At 41.8% G+C, this 15,769-nt stretch overlaps 1 protein-coding gene across 1 annotated transcript in view; it reads left to right on the top strand.

The window, feature by feature from the left end:
- The first annotated feature begins 207 nt into the window (after positions 1–207).
- The window catches only part of LOC149791930 (xanthine dehydrogenase/oxidase-like), a 71,522-nt gene continuing 55,960 nt past the window's right edge, over positions 208–15,769 (top strand). The window contains exon 1 of the mRNA XM_089970449.1: positions 208–353. Coding sequence (XP_089826575.1) covers positions 279–353 — 75 coding nt within the window. The 5' untranslated portion in view covers positions 208–278. The remainder of the gene's footprint in view (positions 354–15,769) is intronic.

The following is a 15,769-nucleotide window of genomic DNA, read 5'->3' as shown; positions in this document are numbered from 1 at the left end:
TCTCACGTCATGAATAATGTAATTTGTCGGAATGCAAACATGATTTAATAAAAAGAAAAACAATTGTAAATTCTGCCCACTGGCACAGGTATCTCCACGCCCACTATGATTCAGTATAGCGTGTAGCGTTATGTAGCGTTTTTTGATATCGATTAACATCGGTAAGACGAAAGGGCTAAGATACTGGCACGTGGACATTCAAAGAGTGTTTGGAGTACGCATGTCACGTGTAATAGTGAAATAAAAACTCGCGTCTCTCAGATTTATGCAAGAGTCTGATGTTGGCACTATATGAACAAGAGGTAGAGAAAATGTCTTCGTCAGAGCTTGTCTTCTTTGTGAATGGCATTAAGGTAAGGTTACACTGTGGTCATTATCATCTCATATAGATCTAGTTTTATATATGGAATGCAATACCAGTGGATATGACTTTAAAATTATTTTTTTTATTTCTCCACTTATGCAAACACATAAATCGACCCGAATAGAAACGTATACAGTATGCAAGTGAATAAGTTTGATCCAACTGACATCTGTATAGATCCCGATATGTTATCCAATAATCAGATCTAGGTCAATGCAATTTGTTAGAATTGATTACTTTGATACTTAACATAGACCTGGATCTGCCAGCACATCGCGTGACAGCAAATAAGGTCTATAATGTTTGCAGCAGAACTCGAAAAAGAAAAGAAAGAACTATACATATGAAAATGCAGGAAAACTGGCGGATGGTTACACAGACAAACAACACAAGAATGAAGAGACATTCAGTTGTACTCACAAATTCCACGTATAACTAACACAGCTGTACATTTGATGACGTACGACTTTGGAATCTAATGTAGAAGGGGTGGGTGGAGCCTATCAAAACACAATGAAAATATTTATGTCCGATCTTTACTAAATCCTACATAAATTAGTTACCATTGTTTGAAGTGGTCGGCATGGGCGTCGTATGACCATGTTGCACTAATGTATCAGGCACTCATCTCCGGATTTATCTACAACTATCAATAGTCCTACAATGAAAGACCTCGGCCTTGATATTTATGATTTGGGCGTCGAGGTCTTACTGTCTGAATAACGGCGTTATGTAGTGTGTTTTGATTTCGACTAACATCGTAACAGCGGTCAAATTGCCAGGAATATCTCACACACTATGCAGCCCATAACGACGCTTTTCTACAAATTAAAGTCATAAGTTCTAGTCAGACTTTACTTACTGTGATGTAATGTTTTTAATAAATTCATATTTTCACACAAACAAATGGGCCTGTTTTCAACTTTCCTTGGCCTACATTTCACTTAGCTGGAATGCGATGGAAGCCGAGAATGCCGAAGTCGAATTAAGTTGAAGTATCCTTTTTTAACGAAACGAATAAAAATATATTGATAATGATACTGAATAAAAGTGTTCAGATAGCTTCGTTTCGTTCGCGATTCTTATCATCCTTTAACCGATTTTGGTATTCCCGGCTTCCATCGCATTCCAGCCAACTGAAATATAGGCTAACGAATCTTGAAAACATGTCCATTTGCTTGAGTGGGAATTTAAATTTATTAGGAACAAGACATCAGAATAAGTAAAGCCTGACTAAAACATTACAACTTTAATGAATTTTGAATAATGTTGTTGTTATAGGTTTTAACGCCATTTTTCAGCACAAGATAGGCTATAAATGGCGGCTAGTATCATCGGTGGAGGAAGAACCCGGGAAAACCTAAGAGAGGACCACATACCCACGAGAAGCTATCTGCAATCTTTCTCACATACCCACATTAACTGAGCCCGAGACTCGAACCCACGTAGACTGAGGTGAAATGGCAGTGATCCGTAACGGTGACCACTCAGCCACTTGGGGCCCTGAGTTATATAGTTGAAGAGCGTCTACTAACTAATCTAAAATGCACAAACCTGTTTCAACTTAGCTATTTACAACTCCTTCCGAATATAATTGATTGCGTGTTATCTCACAGAACATCAAACATGCGAATGCTGATTAAAAGTGGGGTAGCACAAAAAAAAAAACAGCATAGAATAAATGTATTTTACAACAACAAAAAAAGCGAAGTTAGGCATAAATTTAGTATACGGCAAATATTTGGTTTGGGAAATAGCTACTAAGGTTAAAGGGCTTTAAGTAGTAAAGAGATTTTTTCTTTCTTTCTCTCTTTTGTGCATTAATTGCACGAAGTTAGGAATATTAATTAGTGACGAATTCACTGTACCTTTTCCGGTCCTTCTGTAATCTCACCACAGGTAGACACGCTTACTCTAAGGCACATTTATTTTCTAAAAAGTAGGTCAATGGTGGGATGTTATATATATAGCGGTTAAAAATCAGTATGTACAAGGCGATGTCGATATTCAGTACACGCCATAATCGCAAAGTCGCTTTCGAAAGAATGACAGAGTTTGAAAAACTACGAGGCGCTGTAGCGGACAAAAGCTGGTAGAGTCAAAATGTTGCGGTTGAAATCTTAATGTCATATGTTCAGAATTCCAATTTTACTTGTTGTATAAAAATGCTCGTCCTTAAAAAGTTCCATTTTCTAGGTCTAGATTTTCGATTGTTTCTGTTGAATTAAACAGTGGTGGTTTGAAAGTTATATTTTCTATGTTGAGGTTTTAGATGGTGTCGTTTGAATTACACGGCGGTGGTTGAAATTTCAATGTCATACGTCTAGAATGTCTAATTGACGTATTGGTTCAAAGAGTTTGTGTTGATAGTTCTTTTTCAATGTTGAGTTTATAGATTGTATCTGTTTAATTGCACAGCGGTGGTCGGATATTTTATTGTGCTAAAAAGAATTTTTATTTTGTAATGGTGAAAGGATTTGTTGGTGTTAAAAGTAACATTACACGATGTAATCTTTAACAATTCAAAATAATATCGAGTATTAAGATACAGCATCCGTGTATTCAATTATGAGGCGCCATTATATTTAATGCATTTACAGTTTGAAAGTTAACATTCACAGTTCGTGAATTACTATGAATTTCGTCGCCAGAGGTCGCAATCGTGAATGGACCGCGTTATTTATTAGCAAGGTGGCTGCTTTTCGTTGCTGTGAAATTCAACTGATGAAATCTAACTTCTCGCCATTCGAAATCGAACTTTCATCACAAACAGTTACATACAACGTGTGAAATAGGGATTATTGACATATGATATTGAAATTTCAATCAACGCAATGTAATTTAAAAAATACACTGTAAAACGTCTACATAGGAAATAGAACTTTACACCACCACTGTATAATTCAACATATAAAATCTAAAGTCTCGATCCAACAAGTGATATTGGATTTCTCGGCACACGATATCGAAATTTCATCTGCAACTTTCTCATTGGGCCAGCTTTTGTTCGCTACGGCGCCTCATACAAAAACAAATACAGTGTACGCTACTGGTATGAATTTTGAAATGGTACACCATAAACGTTATCGTAGCTAGAGGGAAAGACAGACACATCTTACGCGTACGAAGGGCTTAGTAAGACGAGAATATTAAATGGAACAAACAGTATCTGTATAATACCCAATATATTTGGTTTTGCAAAGATCGGTCCTGACGCTATTCAAATTACGACTCATTCATTTCACACTGAACAGAGAGATTCATTGTTTACAGGGTTTGGAAATCAGTACCAATGTATATATTTCCCACCGGACGATATTTACACATAATCTTGTATCTTTATGTTTCCCACATGACAAATTGTTGCACGTAACTGGAGTAATTGTCATAGTCGCAGAGCCTGAGAGAAATCACGTCATTGTTACGTTCGTGTGATATGTGTGATTTGGATTTTTAACTTAGCTTTACAAAAATGTCATTCATATCGCTACTATGTCCGCGGTGTTGCAGTTTTATAGTGATGTCTAGCACTGGGGGCATAATGCCACAGACATGTAGCATGATGTCCCACCCAGTCACATTATCCTGACACCATAACTAAATAAATAAAAATATTGGAGGAGCTTTATTCATTGTTCTCACTTGCTACACGAAGTGAGATTTTTCACCATTTTTAATATCTCACTTGCTACACGAAGTGAGAGGTTACTCACCTTTTTTAACATCTCACTTGCTACATGAAGTGAGAGGTTACTCACCTGTTTTAATATCTCACTTGCTACACGAAGTGAGAGGTTACTCACCATTTTTAATATTAACATAAGGGTTATCATTAATACTGGAGAATTATCAGTAACTATCCGAATTTAACAATCGTGTATTGAATATATTGGGTATATAAGTGCATTTTCTTTTCTTTAACGGAATGAGACTTGCAGAAAATTGGATATAAGACAGGCACAATACATAGATGGTTATAGAGATATATGTAGGTAGGTAGAAATATATGATGAATTTAAGAAAGTCAAGAACTATCGAAACCATATATTACAGCTGTACGTGAGAAAATAATGCAAACCCTTTGTATATGTAGGTAACAGTCTGCTTGTTTTAGACTTCAGTTGTTGTAGATTCGCAATGTTTATGGAAATAATGAAGTTTTCTCAGCATAATCTGTTCCATGTAAAGTGTCATAGGGTAATGGCATCAATACCAATGTCTATATCCCTCGTACGTTTACCTGTAGAAATATTTACCAATGTCTGTATCTCTCGGACGTTTACCTGTAGAAATTCATACCATGGTCTGTATCTCTCGGACGTTTACCTGTGGAAATCCATACCAAGGTCTTTATCTCTCGGACGTTTACCTATATAAATCAATACCAAGGTTTATATCTCTCGGACGTTTACGTGTGGAAATCCATACCAAGGTAAAGTGTAATAGGGTAATGAAATCAATACCAATGTCTATATCCCTCGTACGTTCACCTGTAGAAATCCATACCAATGTCTGTATCTCACGGATGTTTACCTGTAGAAATCCATACCAATGTCTGTATCTCACGGATGTTTACCTGTATAAATCCATACCAATGTCTATATCCCTCGTACGTTTACCTGTAGAAATCCATACCAAGGTCTTTATCTCTCGGACGTTTATCTGTAGAAATCTACATTGTGATCTTGCGGAAATGGAAAACCATGAGCTTTGTCTCACCCTTTTGGTTGTATTTCTTAAAAAACAACAACACCACCAAAGGGAAACATGAAGATCAGAAGAAACAGAGGATTTAATATTATGGGTGAAATTTAATAAGTCCCTAGAAAGGATTGACGCTCTACTGATGGAAAATAATTTTAGAGGAACTTACAATATATCTGGTTAATCCCTCTTCGTATTATCTCAGGTTACCGAGTATTAAAACCACCTCAGGTATTCTTGAGTAACTAAGATTTTCCCGGCATTATATTGCCAGTATTGTGTTCAAAGTGCAATTGAAAATATGTCAGTTCCATCACCACCGCCACAAGAACGCTTACTCTCATGCTCTTAAGGGAGGTCGATATTCAAGGAATGTTATTATTTTTCAAACGTACCATGTGACGGTTGACTGATGTGTGTGTGTGTGTGTGTGTGAGAGAGAGATTTGGTTTTCTAACTTAGCTTTAACATGTCTACGATGTCTGCAGTGTGGCAGTTTATAGTGATGTCTAGCACTGGAGCATCATGCCGCAGACATGTAGCATGATGTCCCACCCAGTCACATTATCCTGACACCAGGCCAACCAATCCTAAAACAAACCTCTTAATGCTGAGCGCCTAGAGAGGCAGCTGTTAGTACCATTTTTATAAGTCTTTGGTATGACTCGGTCGGGGATCGAACCCATGACCTCCCGCATCTGAGGCGGACGCTCTAACCACTAGGCCATCGGAGTGGTCACGGTTAACTGATAAAAGATTTAAAGGGTTCTTACTGTGGAAAATGCTTTACCCCTCCCACCTACACAAAATTTAGCATTTTTAAAAAAAATATGCAAAATACAAGCAAGCCTCCAAAAAAACATTTATTACTAATAAAATGTATACCGCTCCGGTGGCCTATTGGATAGAGCATCCGCCTCGGAAGCGGGAGGTCGTGGGTTCGAACCCCGGCCGAGTCGTACCAAAGACTTACAAAAATGGTACGAACAGCTGCCTCGCCAGACGCTCAGCATTAAGAGGTTAGTTTTAGGACTGGTCGGCCTGGTGTCAGAATAATGTGACTGGGTGGGACATCATGCTACATGTCTGTGGCATGATGCCCCAGTGCTAGACATCACTATAAACTGCCACACTGTAGACATCATAGTGATATGACTGAAAAATTATTAAAGCTACGTTAAAAATCCTAATCACATACACTAATACAATTTTTAAAAAAATAGTAAGGTATGCTCCATCATCTTTACATAACACTTATTTTTTGTTTTAATTCAAGATTTACGTTGAAGTAATAATCTTTAAAATGTAGCTTTGATGTTAGAAATTCAGATTTTTTTTAAAGTTGGCCGAAATAATTTTTGTGCTGAGACCTTTTAGTTTATCATTCAAGTCTACCTAGCTGAGTAAAAGGTTTTTTTTTTTTTTAAATACAGGGTTTCGATTCTTACATTTTAAGTAATTAGGTTTTGATCATCACGAGTCGTGACACTAGCCTTTCACTATTACTGTTGGTTAACCCGGTGCTTTTGTAGCACCGTTCAAAGTGCACATTGCACCGGTGTGATGTTTTACCCCAACCCCTTGTATTATACATGTATTTATAAGTCTGTAAGTGGAGCCAGGTAAGCTTTGTTTTTCCAAGTGCCTAAGTTGGCTAATCCTCTTACGTAACCCAGTCTTTGTTTGAGCTCTTGAGTGGAAATCTGGCGGGAATCTTTGTACATGGGAACACGTGACGTAGACAACTTCAAAGAGCCGGAAGCCGACAATGGTAGGCTGGACAGTACATGGGGACACACAGACTGACATTTTTATGATTGACAGTTCGATCAAATGACCAGAGTCCGTCGCCATCCAATCGGGATGCGTTGTAGGTGGGACTTGATTCGAGAAACTGGCATAAGACTGGTACAAGCCTGAAATTCGTCAGTTGGTGTTTAAGAGTCGCAGTGACACACACTCCGTTAGCCATTCGTAAAAATTGGCGGAATTTAGGAAATTCATGAAATAGCTTCGATCAGGAAGCTTTCGGGGGACGAAAGAATTTCAGAGAATTTCGGGGGACGAGAGAAGTTCAGAGAATTTCGGGTGACGGTGAGAGATACCGAGTGAATTTCGGGTGACCTCAAGGGATATCGTCAAGGGTTCCGGATACTAGAAGAGGAACCGGAAGTCAAGATAACGGCAAGGAACAAGGATTATAGAAGAGGAAGCGGAAGTGGAGATCACGAAAGGAGAGAAAGACAAGGGAACGAAGAGATTTAGATGAGTAGCACTCAAGAAGGGAAAAATCTCCTCACACTGTGAACTCAAATGATGATCAAAGGGATCATTGGGTGAAAGAGAGACATTGATTACTTTAAATTCTTTTAAATTTCATTTATTAAATTGTTATTGTTTAAATTTCATCTTTGTATTTCTTTTAATTTAACTGTCGGCATTGCTGACTGGGGGCTCGTAGCCATAAATATATTTAGTCAATAAATAATATAGTGTCCAGAATTAACCTTCTGAATAAGGACCAGGGGAACTTCTCATAATTCGTTAAAGTCTATAAGAAGAACCCCACCCCTAGAGAACCACTACACCCCCACAGTGGGCGCTTCGTCCGGGATATGAATTAGACATATATATTATTTTGGGACTTAAAGTTATTGGTAGAAGTATTAGTGAACAGTGTGAGATATTTTCCATTCTTTGTATTTGAAATTTTGTGATTTTCTCATCTTGTATTTTTATTGTCATATGTGCAGGCTTTGTAGATCTTCCATTCATAGCAGTACGTGTGAAGCAGATATCGAACAAATATCTTACCTGAACGAAACTAGTTGTTGTCGACAGGTAAGTATTTAAACTGGTATTACAAATATCTGTATATTGTTTGAATTTTGAGACAAGGTATCACTTTACATTAGTATAATGGCTACCGAACGACAAATGATAAAGGAATACCGCGCCATGGGGTCGGAAGATCTTGGATACGAGGGAGATCGCCTGGCAACCTTTATAGAAGAAAGGATCAAGGAATGGAAGGCCGAAAAAGCAGCGGAAAGAGAAGCCCAGAGAGAACTAGCCAAGATAGCAGCGGACCAAGAGTTAGCCAAGATAGCAGCGGACCGAGACGCCCAGAAAGAGCTGGAGCTAGCCAGACTCGCTCACACTCTGGAGATGGAAAAGGTCAGAGTTGAAGCTAGGACCAACGGACGGGACGACACCAGTACAAGCTCTGGAACAACCGGCCGACCTTCCATCGACCACCGGATAGTCCAGATCAACATGTCACGCTTCAATGATAGGGAGGAGGCTATTGACGATTTTCTCGTCCAGTTTGAGAAACTCGCACGCGCTCATCAGGTCCCTGAACAGCACTGGGCCATTCATGTCTCAGCCTTTTTGCAAGGTGCAGCTCGGGAAGTCTACCACGGCTTAACTGCAGAAGAGGCTGATGACTACACTGCCCTCAAGAAGGCGCTTCTCTGCCATTATCGGCTGACCGCCGAGACTTACCGGAAACTTTTCCGGGACTCGGTGAAAAAGGTAACAGAGACCCACTCTCAATTCCACAACCGTGTTCGAGGTTTATTTGAGAAGTGGATGAAAATGGCCGAAGTCGAACGCACGTACGAAGGGCTACGCGAGGTAATACTCAAGGAACATGTCCTGGGTACTTACCGTCGCGAGTTGACAGTTTTCTTAGCAGAAAGAGAACACCGGACGCTCGAAGAGATCGCTAACATGGCGGAGCGATACGAGCAGGCGCACTCGAAGAGTGGAGGTTCCGGGGTTGCTGACCGACCCCGACCCTCTGAGTCGCGTCGTATGGGGGAGGTTGAGCCGGCTGTCCGTAACCGTCAGGGCGACGGGAAGGTCGGAGGGGCACCTACAGGTAGGGCTGCCGCCTATCGACCTGGACAGGCCTCACCCACGAAACCAGGACTTGCAAGTCGGCGAGGGCCGCCGACATGTTTTAATTGCAAGCGCCTGGGGCATTTTGCCAGGGACTGTCCCAAGGGCAGGCAGACCCAGGTGAATGTCGTAGCTAAGAAGGAAGGTGTGCCGGAAGCGAGTCGCAACCCAGCCAACCTTGCGGCCGCAACTGTCAATGGTGAAGGCGCCACCATCTTGTATGACACTGGGTGCAGCGTCCCCGCGCTTGTCGACAAGAAATATGTCAAGCCGGAGGACTATACAGGGGAGGTAATAGAAGTTCAGTACGCGAACTGCGCGCGTGACTCATTACCAGTAGCTGTCATTGACCTCGATTCACCATACGTGAAGGGGAAAATTGAAGCTGCTTGCTTGGAGGGGCTATCACATGACGTCATATTGGGTTGCCGTTATGTGTTACCCCAGCCGAACCCCGAAACCTGCACACCTATGCCAGTGAGTACTGTTGAAACCAGGGCCATGAGTCGACAGCCGAAACAAAAGCCAATCCAAGTTACATCGACACCGGTTAGTAATGTTATTCCAGCGGAGTTAAGGAAGCTGCAACAGGAGGACGCAACTCTGGCGCAGTTGCACAAACACGCAGAAGCGGGAACAGAAAGGGAAACTCCGAACGGCGCGGTGAAGTTTGTCTACAAGAAGGGAATCTTGTATCGCCACGCCAGGAAACACAACGAACACTTCAAGCATGTCGTCGTGCCAAAGGAAAAGCGTTGCGAAGTACTGAAACTTGCACACGAGAGTCTCATGGGTGGACACATGGGAATTGCTAAGACGCGTGACCGTCTTGTAAAAGAGTTTTACTGGCCAGGGGTCCAGGGAGACGTAAAACGGTTCTGTCTCTCCTGTGACAAATGCCAGAGAATGGCACCGAAAACGGATCAGCGACCCATCCCTTTGGGGAGTACGCCCCTTATCGATGAACCATTTAGACGTGTTGCCATGGATTTAATCGGACCGATAAAACCCGCGTCTGCGCACGGAAATCGATATATTTTAACGGTTGTCGATTATGCTACACGCTATCCGGAGGCCGTTGCGTTGCGTAACATTGACACGGAAACCGTCGCGGAAGCTCTGTTTGCGATCTGGTCAAGAGTCGGAGTGCCCGACGAGATCTTGACCGATCAAGGAACACAATTTATGAGTCGTGTGATGGCGGAGGTGAATCGTCTCATGTCGATTAAACACCTCACGACTACACCGTATCACCCCCAATGTAACGGATTGGTCGAACGGTTTAATGGGACCTTGAAAAACACGCTCAAGAAATTGTGCGAAGGCCGCCCCAGGGATTGGGACCGGTATATTCCGGCCATGCTTTTTGCATACCGGGAAGTACCGCAAGCGAGTTTGGGGTTCTCTCCCTTTGAACTCTTGTACGGGAGAACCGTACGCGGCCCAATCGCCGTACTGAGACAGCTGTGGACAGACGACCACGCTGTAGAGGAAGTACGCACTACCTACCAGTACGTCGCGGACTTGCGCAACAAACTGGAAGAGGTTTGTTCTCTCGCGCAAGAAAATCTCAAACGAGCTAAGGCGCAACAGGCGAAAAATTACAATAAGCGCGCAAAACCACGTCAGTTTGAGGTAGGGGACAAAGTGTTGTTGTTGTTGCCCCAGGAACACAACAAGTTGCAAGTTTCCTGGAGGGGTCCATACGTCGTCACCAAGAAGGTCGGAGGTCAAACCTACCGGATACAGCTACCGACGAAAGAGAAATTGTACCATGCCAATTTGCTCAAGAGGTACCGGGAAAGGGAGACCGCCAGCGATTTTGTTGTCGCAGCGATAGTCACCGAGGATATCGAAGGCGATACGGAAGGTGCTAACACTGTCCCGAGCTGTCCATTAACGAGGGCCGAGACTCCGTCGGACGTGGAGTGTGACCCCATGTTAACTGAAGGGCAGCGGAACGAGATAGAGACCTTGCTGGCCGGATATTCCGACGTGCTAACCGAAAAACCCGGGAGGACGACGCTTGTCGAGTTCGGGTTAAAGATGGTGGACGACCGACCAGTTCAGCGTAAACCCTACCCCTTGCCCCACGCGAAACGACAAGTTGTAAGGGAAGAAATCGAGCAGATGATTGCTCTAGGAGTAATCGAACCTGCCGACTCTCCGTACAGCTCACCAGTAGTCTTAGTGCAGAAGAAGGACGGCACCCATCGGTTCTGCGTCGACTACCGGAAGCTGAATCAGGTGACAGAATTTCAAGTTGAAATGCTACCTGACCCCGAACATATCTTCGCTTCGGTCTCGAAAGCGAAATATTTTTCCAAACTGGATTTGTCCAAGGGGTATTGGCAAATTCCGGTAAGGAAAGAAGACCGACCGAAGCTTGCTTTTGCTACTCCCGACGGGACATACCAATGGTTGGTGATGCCGTTCGGGGTACAAAACGCGCCCAGCGTCTTTACCAGAATGATGCGGAAGTTGTTGGAGCCCTTGCGCGATAGGGGTGTCCACAACTTCATGGATGACCTCTTGTTAGCTACAGAGACATGGGGTGAACACCTCGCTCTGTTAGCTGACGTTTTGGAGCGGCTACGTCAGGAGGGCTTGACAGCCCGCCCTTCCAAATGTCACCTTGGTTTCAGGACATTAGACTATTTAGGACATACCCTGAGCCAAGGCACGCTGTCTCCAGAGAAGTCGAAGGTGGAGCAGTTGAGAAACGCCGCACGCCCCACCACGAAAACGGAAGTGAGGTCATTCCTGGGACTGGCCGGATATTACCGGAGGTATGTCGCTAATTTCAGCGCGATTGCGGGCCCGTTGTCTGACCTAACCAAGAAACGGACCCCGAGTAAGTTCGTTTGGACAGATGCGTGTGAGCACGCATTCCAAACGCTAAAGGATAGACTTACATCCGACGCAGTTGTTCGTCTACCGGACTTGGATAAAGAATTCGTTCTGCGCACCGATGCATGCGACACGGGACTGGGAGCAGTACTGCTCCAGGAGCATGACAAGACGCTTTTTCCTGTCGCATACGGCAGCCGGAAGTTGTCTGCTGCCGAGAAGAATTACTCAGTATCGGAGAGGGAATGTCTCGGAATCGTGTTCGGCATATCACGGTTCGAGCGATACCTATATGGACGTAAGTTCATATTGGAGACCGACCACCAACCACTCGCCTATCTGGCGCAGGCAAAGTTGTCCAATGGTCGATTGATGCGATGGTCGCTGTTTTTACAGCAGTACCAGATGCAGATCAGATACGTGAAAGGATCTGAAAACGTAGGCGCAGATTTCATGAGTAGAAGCGCCGAAATGATATAGATCATTTGTTATATTTTCGTGTTCATGCTCAGTTTAGCATTTAGTTCATTTTGCTGATTTTGTTCCTTATATCGTGTAACACTTTTGCTTTTTTAGTTTGAGTGAATAAAATCCTGATTTTATTCTCAAGCGTGGGGGGATGTGATGTTTTACCCCAACCCCTTGTATTATACATGTATTTATAAGTCTGTAAGTGGAGCCAGGTAAGCTTTGTTTTTCCAAGTGCCTAAGTTGGCTAATCCTCTTACGTAACCCAGTCTTTGTTTGAGCTCTTGAGTGGAAATCTGGCGGGAATCTTTGTACATGGGAACACGTGACGTAGACAACTTCAAAGAGCCGGAAGCCGACAATGGTAGGCTGGACAGTACATGGGGACACACAGACTGACATTTTTATGATTGACAGTTCGATCAAATGACCAGAGTCCGTCGCCATCCAATCGGGATGCGTTGTAGGTGGGACTTGATTCGAGAAACTGGCATAAGACTGGTACAAGCCTGAAATTCGTCAGTTGGTGTTTAAGAGTCGCAGTGACACACACTCCGTTAGCCATTCGTAAAAATTGGCGGAATTTAGGAAATTCATGAAATAGCTTCGATCAGGAAGCTTTCGGGGGACGAAAGAATTTCAGAGAATTTCGGGGGACGAGAGAAGTTCAGAGAATTTCGGGTGACGGTGAGAGATACCGAGTGAATTTCGGGTGACCTCAAGGGATATCGTCAAGGGTTCCGGATACTAGAAGAGGAACCGGAAGTCAAGATAACGGCAAGGAACAAGGATTATAGAAGAGGAAGCGGAAGTGGAGATCACGAAAGGAGAGAAAGACAAGGGAACGAAGAGATTTAGATGAGTAGCACTCAAGAAGGGAAAAATCTCCTCACACTGTGAACTCAAATGATGATCAAAGGGATCATTGGGTGAAAGAGAGACATTGATTACTTTAAATTCTTTTAAATTTCATTTATTAAATTGTTATTGTTTAAATTTCATCTTTGTATTTCTTTTAATTTAACTGTCGGCATTGCTGACTGGGGGCTCGTAGCCATAAATATATTTAGTCAATAAATAATATAGTGTCCAGAATTAACCTTCTGAATAAGGACCAGGGGAACTTCTCATAATTCGTTAAAGTCTATAAGAAGAACCCCACCCCTAGAGAACCACTACACCCCCACAACCGGGAAAAGTTAATTGATTTTGGAGCACTGTTGAAAGTGTCCATTGCACCGGGAAAAGTTGATTGCTCCACAGATCGTTCAATCTAAATGCAATTAGCACACATTTCTATGTCATTTACCTACTCGGATTGACACCTTGGCGTAGCAACCGCCCAAGCATCTTGGGGTGGTGTGGTGGTAAACCCGAGAGGGGCGCCAAAAAGTCCCATTAAACAGCTGTTTTGTTGGCAGGGGAGTTACATAATTAAGTTTTGCGGGGAGTGGGACGGGCCAATAATTTCTTACTACGCAACTGCAGTGGCGTATGTTTTTAATCACTACTTGGATATATAGGTGCTATGTGAAGCCAAGAGTAGATGAAAATGTCTGTTTCTGTGTGCTGGGAAATTATGTTTGAAATGTACAAAATACAGCAATTTTGCCTGTACTTGACATAGGGAAATAGATTTTGAGTTTTACGACACTAGGTGGCAAACTGTGTAACAGAAAGAATCAAAACCATCAAGTTTAGTAAAATCAAAAAACAATTTATTTCTCAAGGTTACAAAGTGAAAATTTAAGAGACACTTACAGTATCATGATTAAATCCAAAACGATCCGAAATATTCTATCAAACCTCCCAAAGTAAAGATGTTCCGAATTAATTCCAGTGGTCTTGAATCTCCTTATGTACCGCAATGATGAAAGCCAGACTATCTTTTAATGAGGTCTCAATAATCATAATGTGTTGATCCAAAGTCAACGAGCACTTAAGTCCAATGAAAAACTTAAATAATTCCTATCGAATTTATATCTGACCACAACTGTAAATTATGCCCAGATTGACAATTAAATGAATTTATTATTTCTGTATAAAATCCGTGTTTATAACTATTTTCACTTGACCTATAACGTAAATAGATTTCCAACGAAGAAAAATTATCCAAGTGTAAACGAGACTGAAATGGAAACCCTGTTGTGTAAACATGTTATTTAGAACTTACAATCATGGACAAAAGTTAACTGTGTGGACTAAGTGATTGCTATCTTGGAGACATACAATGTGTGTCATATGGACTAAGTGATGGCTATCTTGGGGTCAGATCAAGTGTTCGATATGGACTAAGTGATGGTATCTTGGGGTTAGATCAAGTGTTCCATATAGAGTAAGTGATGGCTATCTTGGATACTGACCATGTGTTTCATATTGACAAAGTGATGGCTATATTGGGGTCAGATCACCTTTTCCGTATGGACTAAGTAATAGCTATATTGAGTCAGACCACGTGTTCCATATTGACTAAGTGATGGCTATCTTGGGGTCAGATTAAGTGTTCCGTGTGGACTAAGTGATGGCTATCTTGAGTCAGACCACATGTTCCATATTGACTAAGTGATGGCTATCTTGGAGTCAGATCAAATGTTCCACATGGATTAAGTGATGGCTATCTTGGGGTCAAATCAAGTGTTCCATATGGACTAAATGATAGCTATTTTGATTCAGACAAATGTTCCACATGGGCTAAGTGATGGCTATCGTGGGGTCAGATCAAATGTTCCATATAGATTAAGCGATGGCTATACTGGGGTCAGATCAAATGTTCTATATAGATTAAATGATAGTTATACTGCAGTCAGATCAAATATTCCATATAGATTAAATGATAGCTATACTGGGGTCAGACCAAATGTTCCATATAGATTAAGGGATAGCTATACTGGGGTCAGATCAAATGTTTCATATTGATCAAGTGATAGCAATCTTGTGGTCAGATCAAATGTTCCATATAGATTACGTGATGGCTATCTTGGGGTCAGGTCAAATGTTCCACATAGATTAAGTGATGGCTATACTGAGGTCAGATCAAATGTTTCATATGGATTAAGTGATATCAATCTTGTAGTCAGTTCAAATGTTCCATATAGATTAAGTGATGGTTATACTGGGGTCAGATCAAATATTCCATATAGATTGAGTGATGGCTATCTTCGGTTCAGATCAAATGTTCCATATGGACTAAGTGATGAATATGTTGGGATCAGATCAGCATCATTTTTTAAGGAACTATCCACATATCATACGGATATCTTAAATAAAAACTCCACGGCGATAAGATCATCTATGGATCATCTGTTCAGAAGGAATATTGATAAAGAGATTATAAAGATGACATACATTGTAGTCATGCTGGAGGTGAGATTGGCATTAGTTTAATTCAGCAATAACTGGATCTCACAATATTTCAATTAAAACCTCTTTTTAATACTACCATCTATTTAATAAGGAACAGAGATAACATGTCGGTCA

Source organism: Sinohyriopsis cumingii, chromosome 9 (assembly GCF_028554795.1).
Source record: "Sinohyriopsis cumingii isolate HCF-2022 chromosome 9, ASM2855479v2, whole genome shotgun sequence".
Classification (NCBI taxonomy): Eukaryota; Metazoa; Mollusca; class Bivalvia; order Unionida; family Unionidae; genus Sinohyriopsis; species Sinohyriopsis cumingii.
The sequence above is the reverse complement of the archived record's forward strand: the minus strand, read 5'-3'. Positions and strand labels throughout refer to the sequence as shown.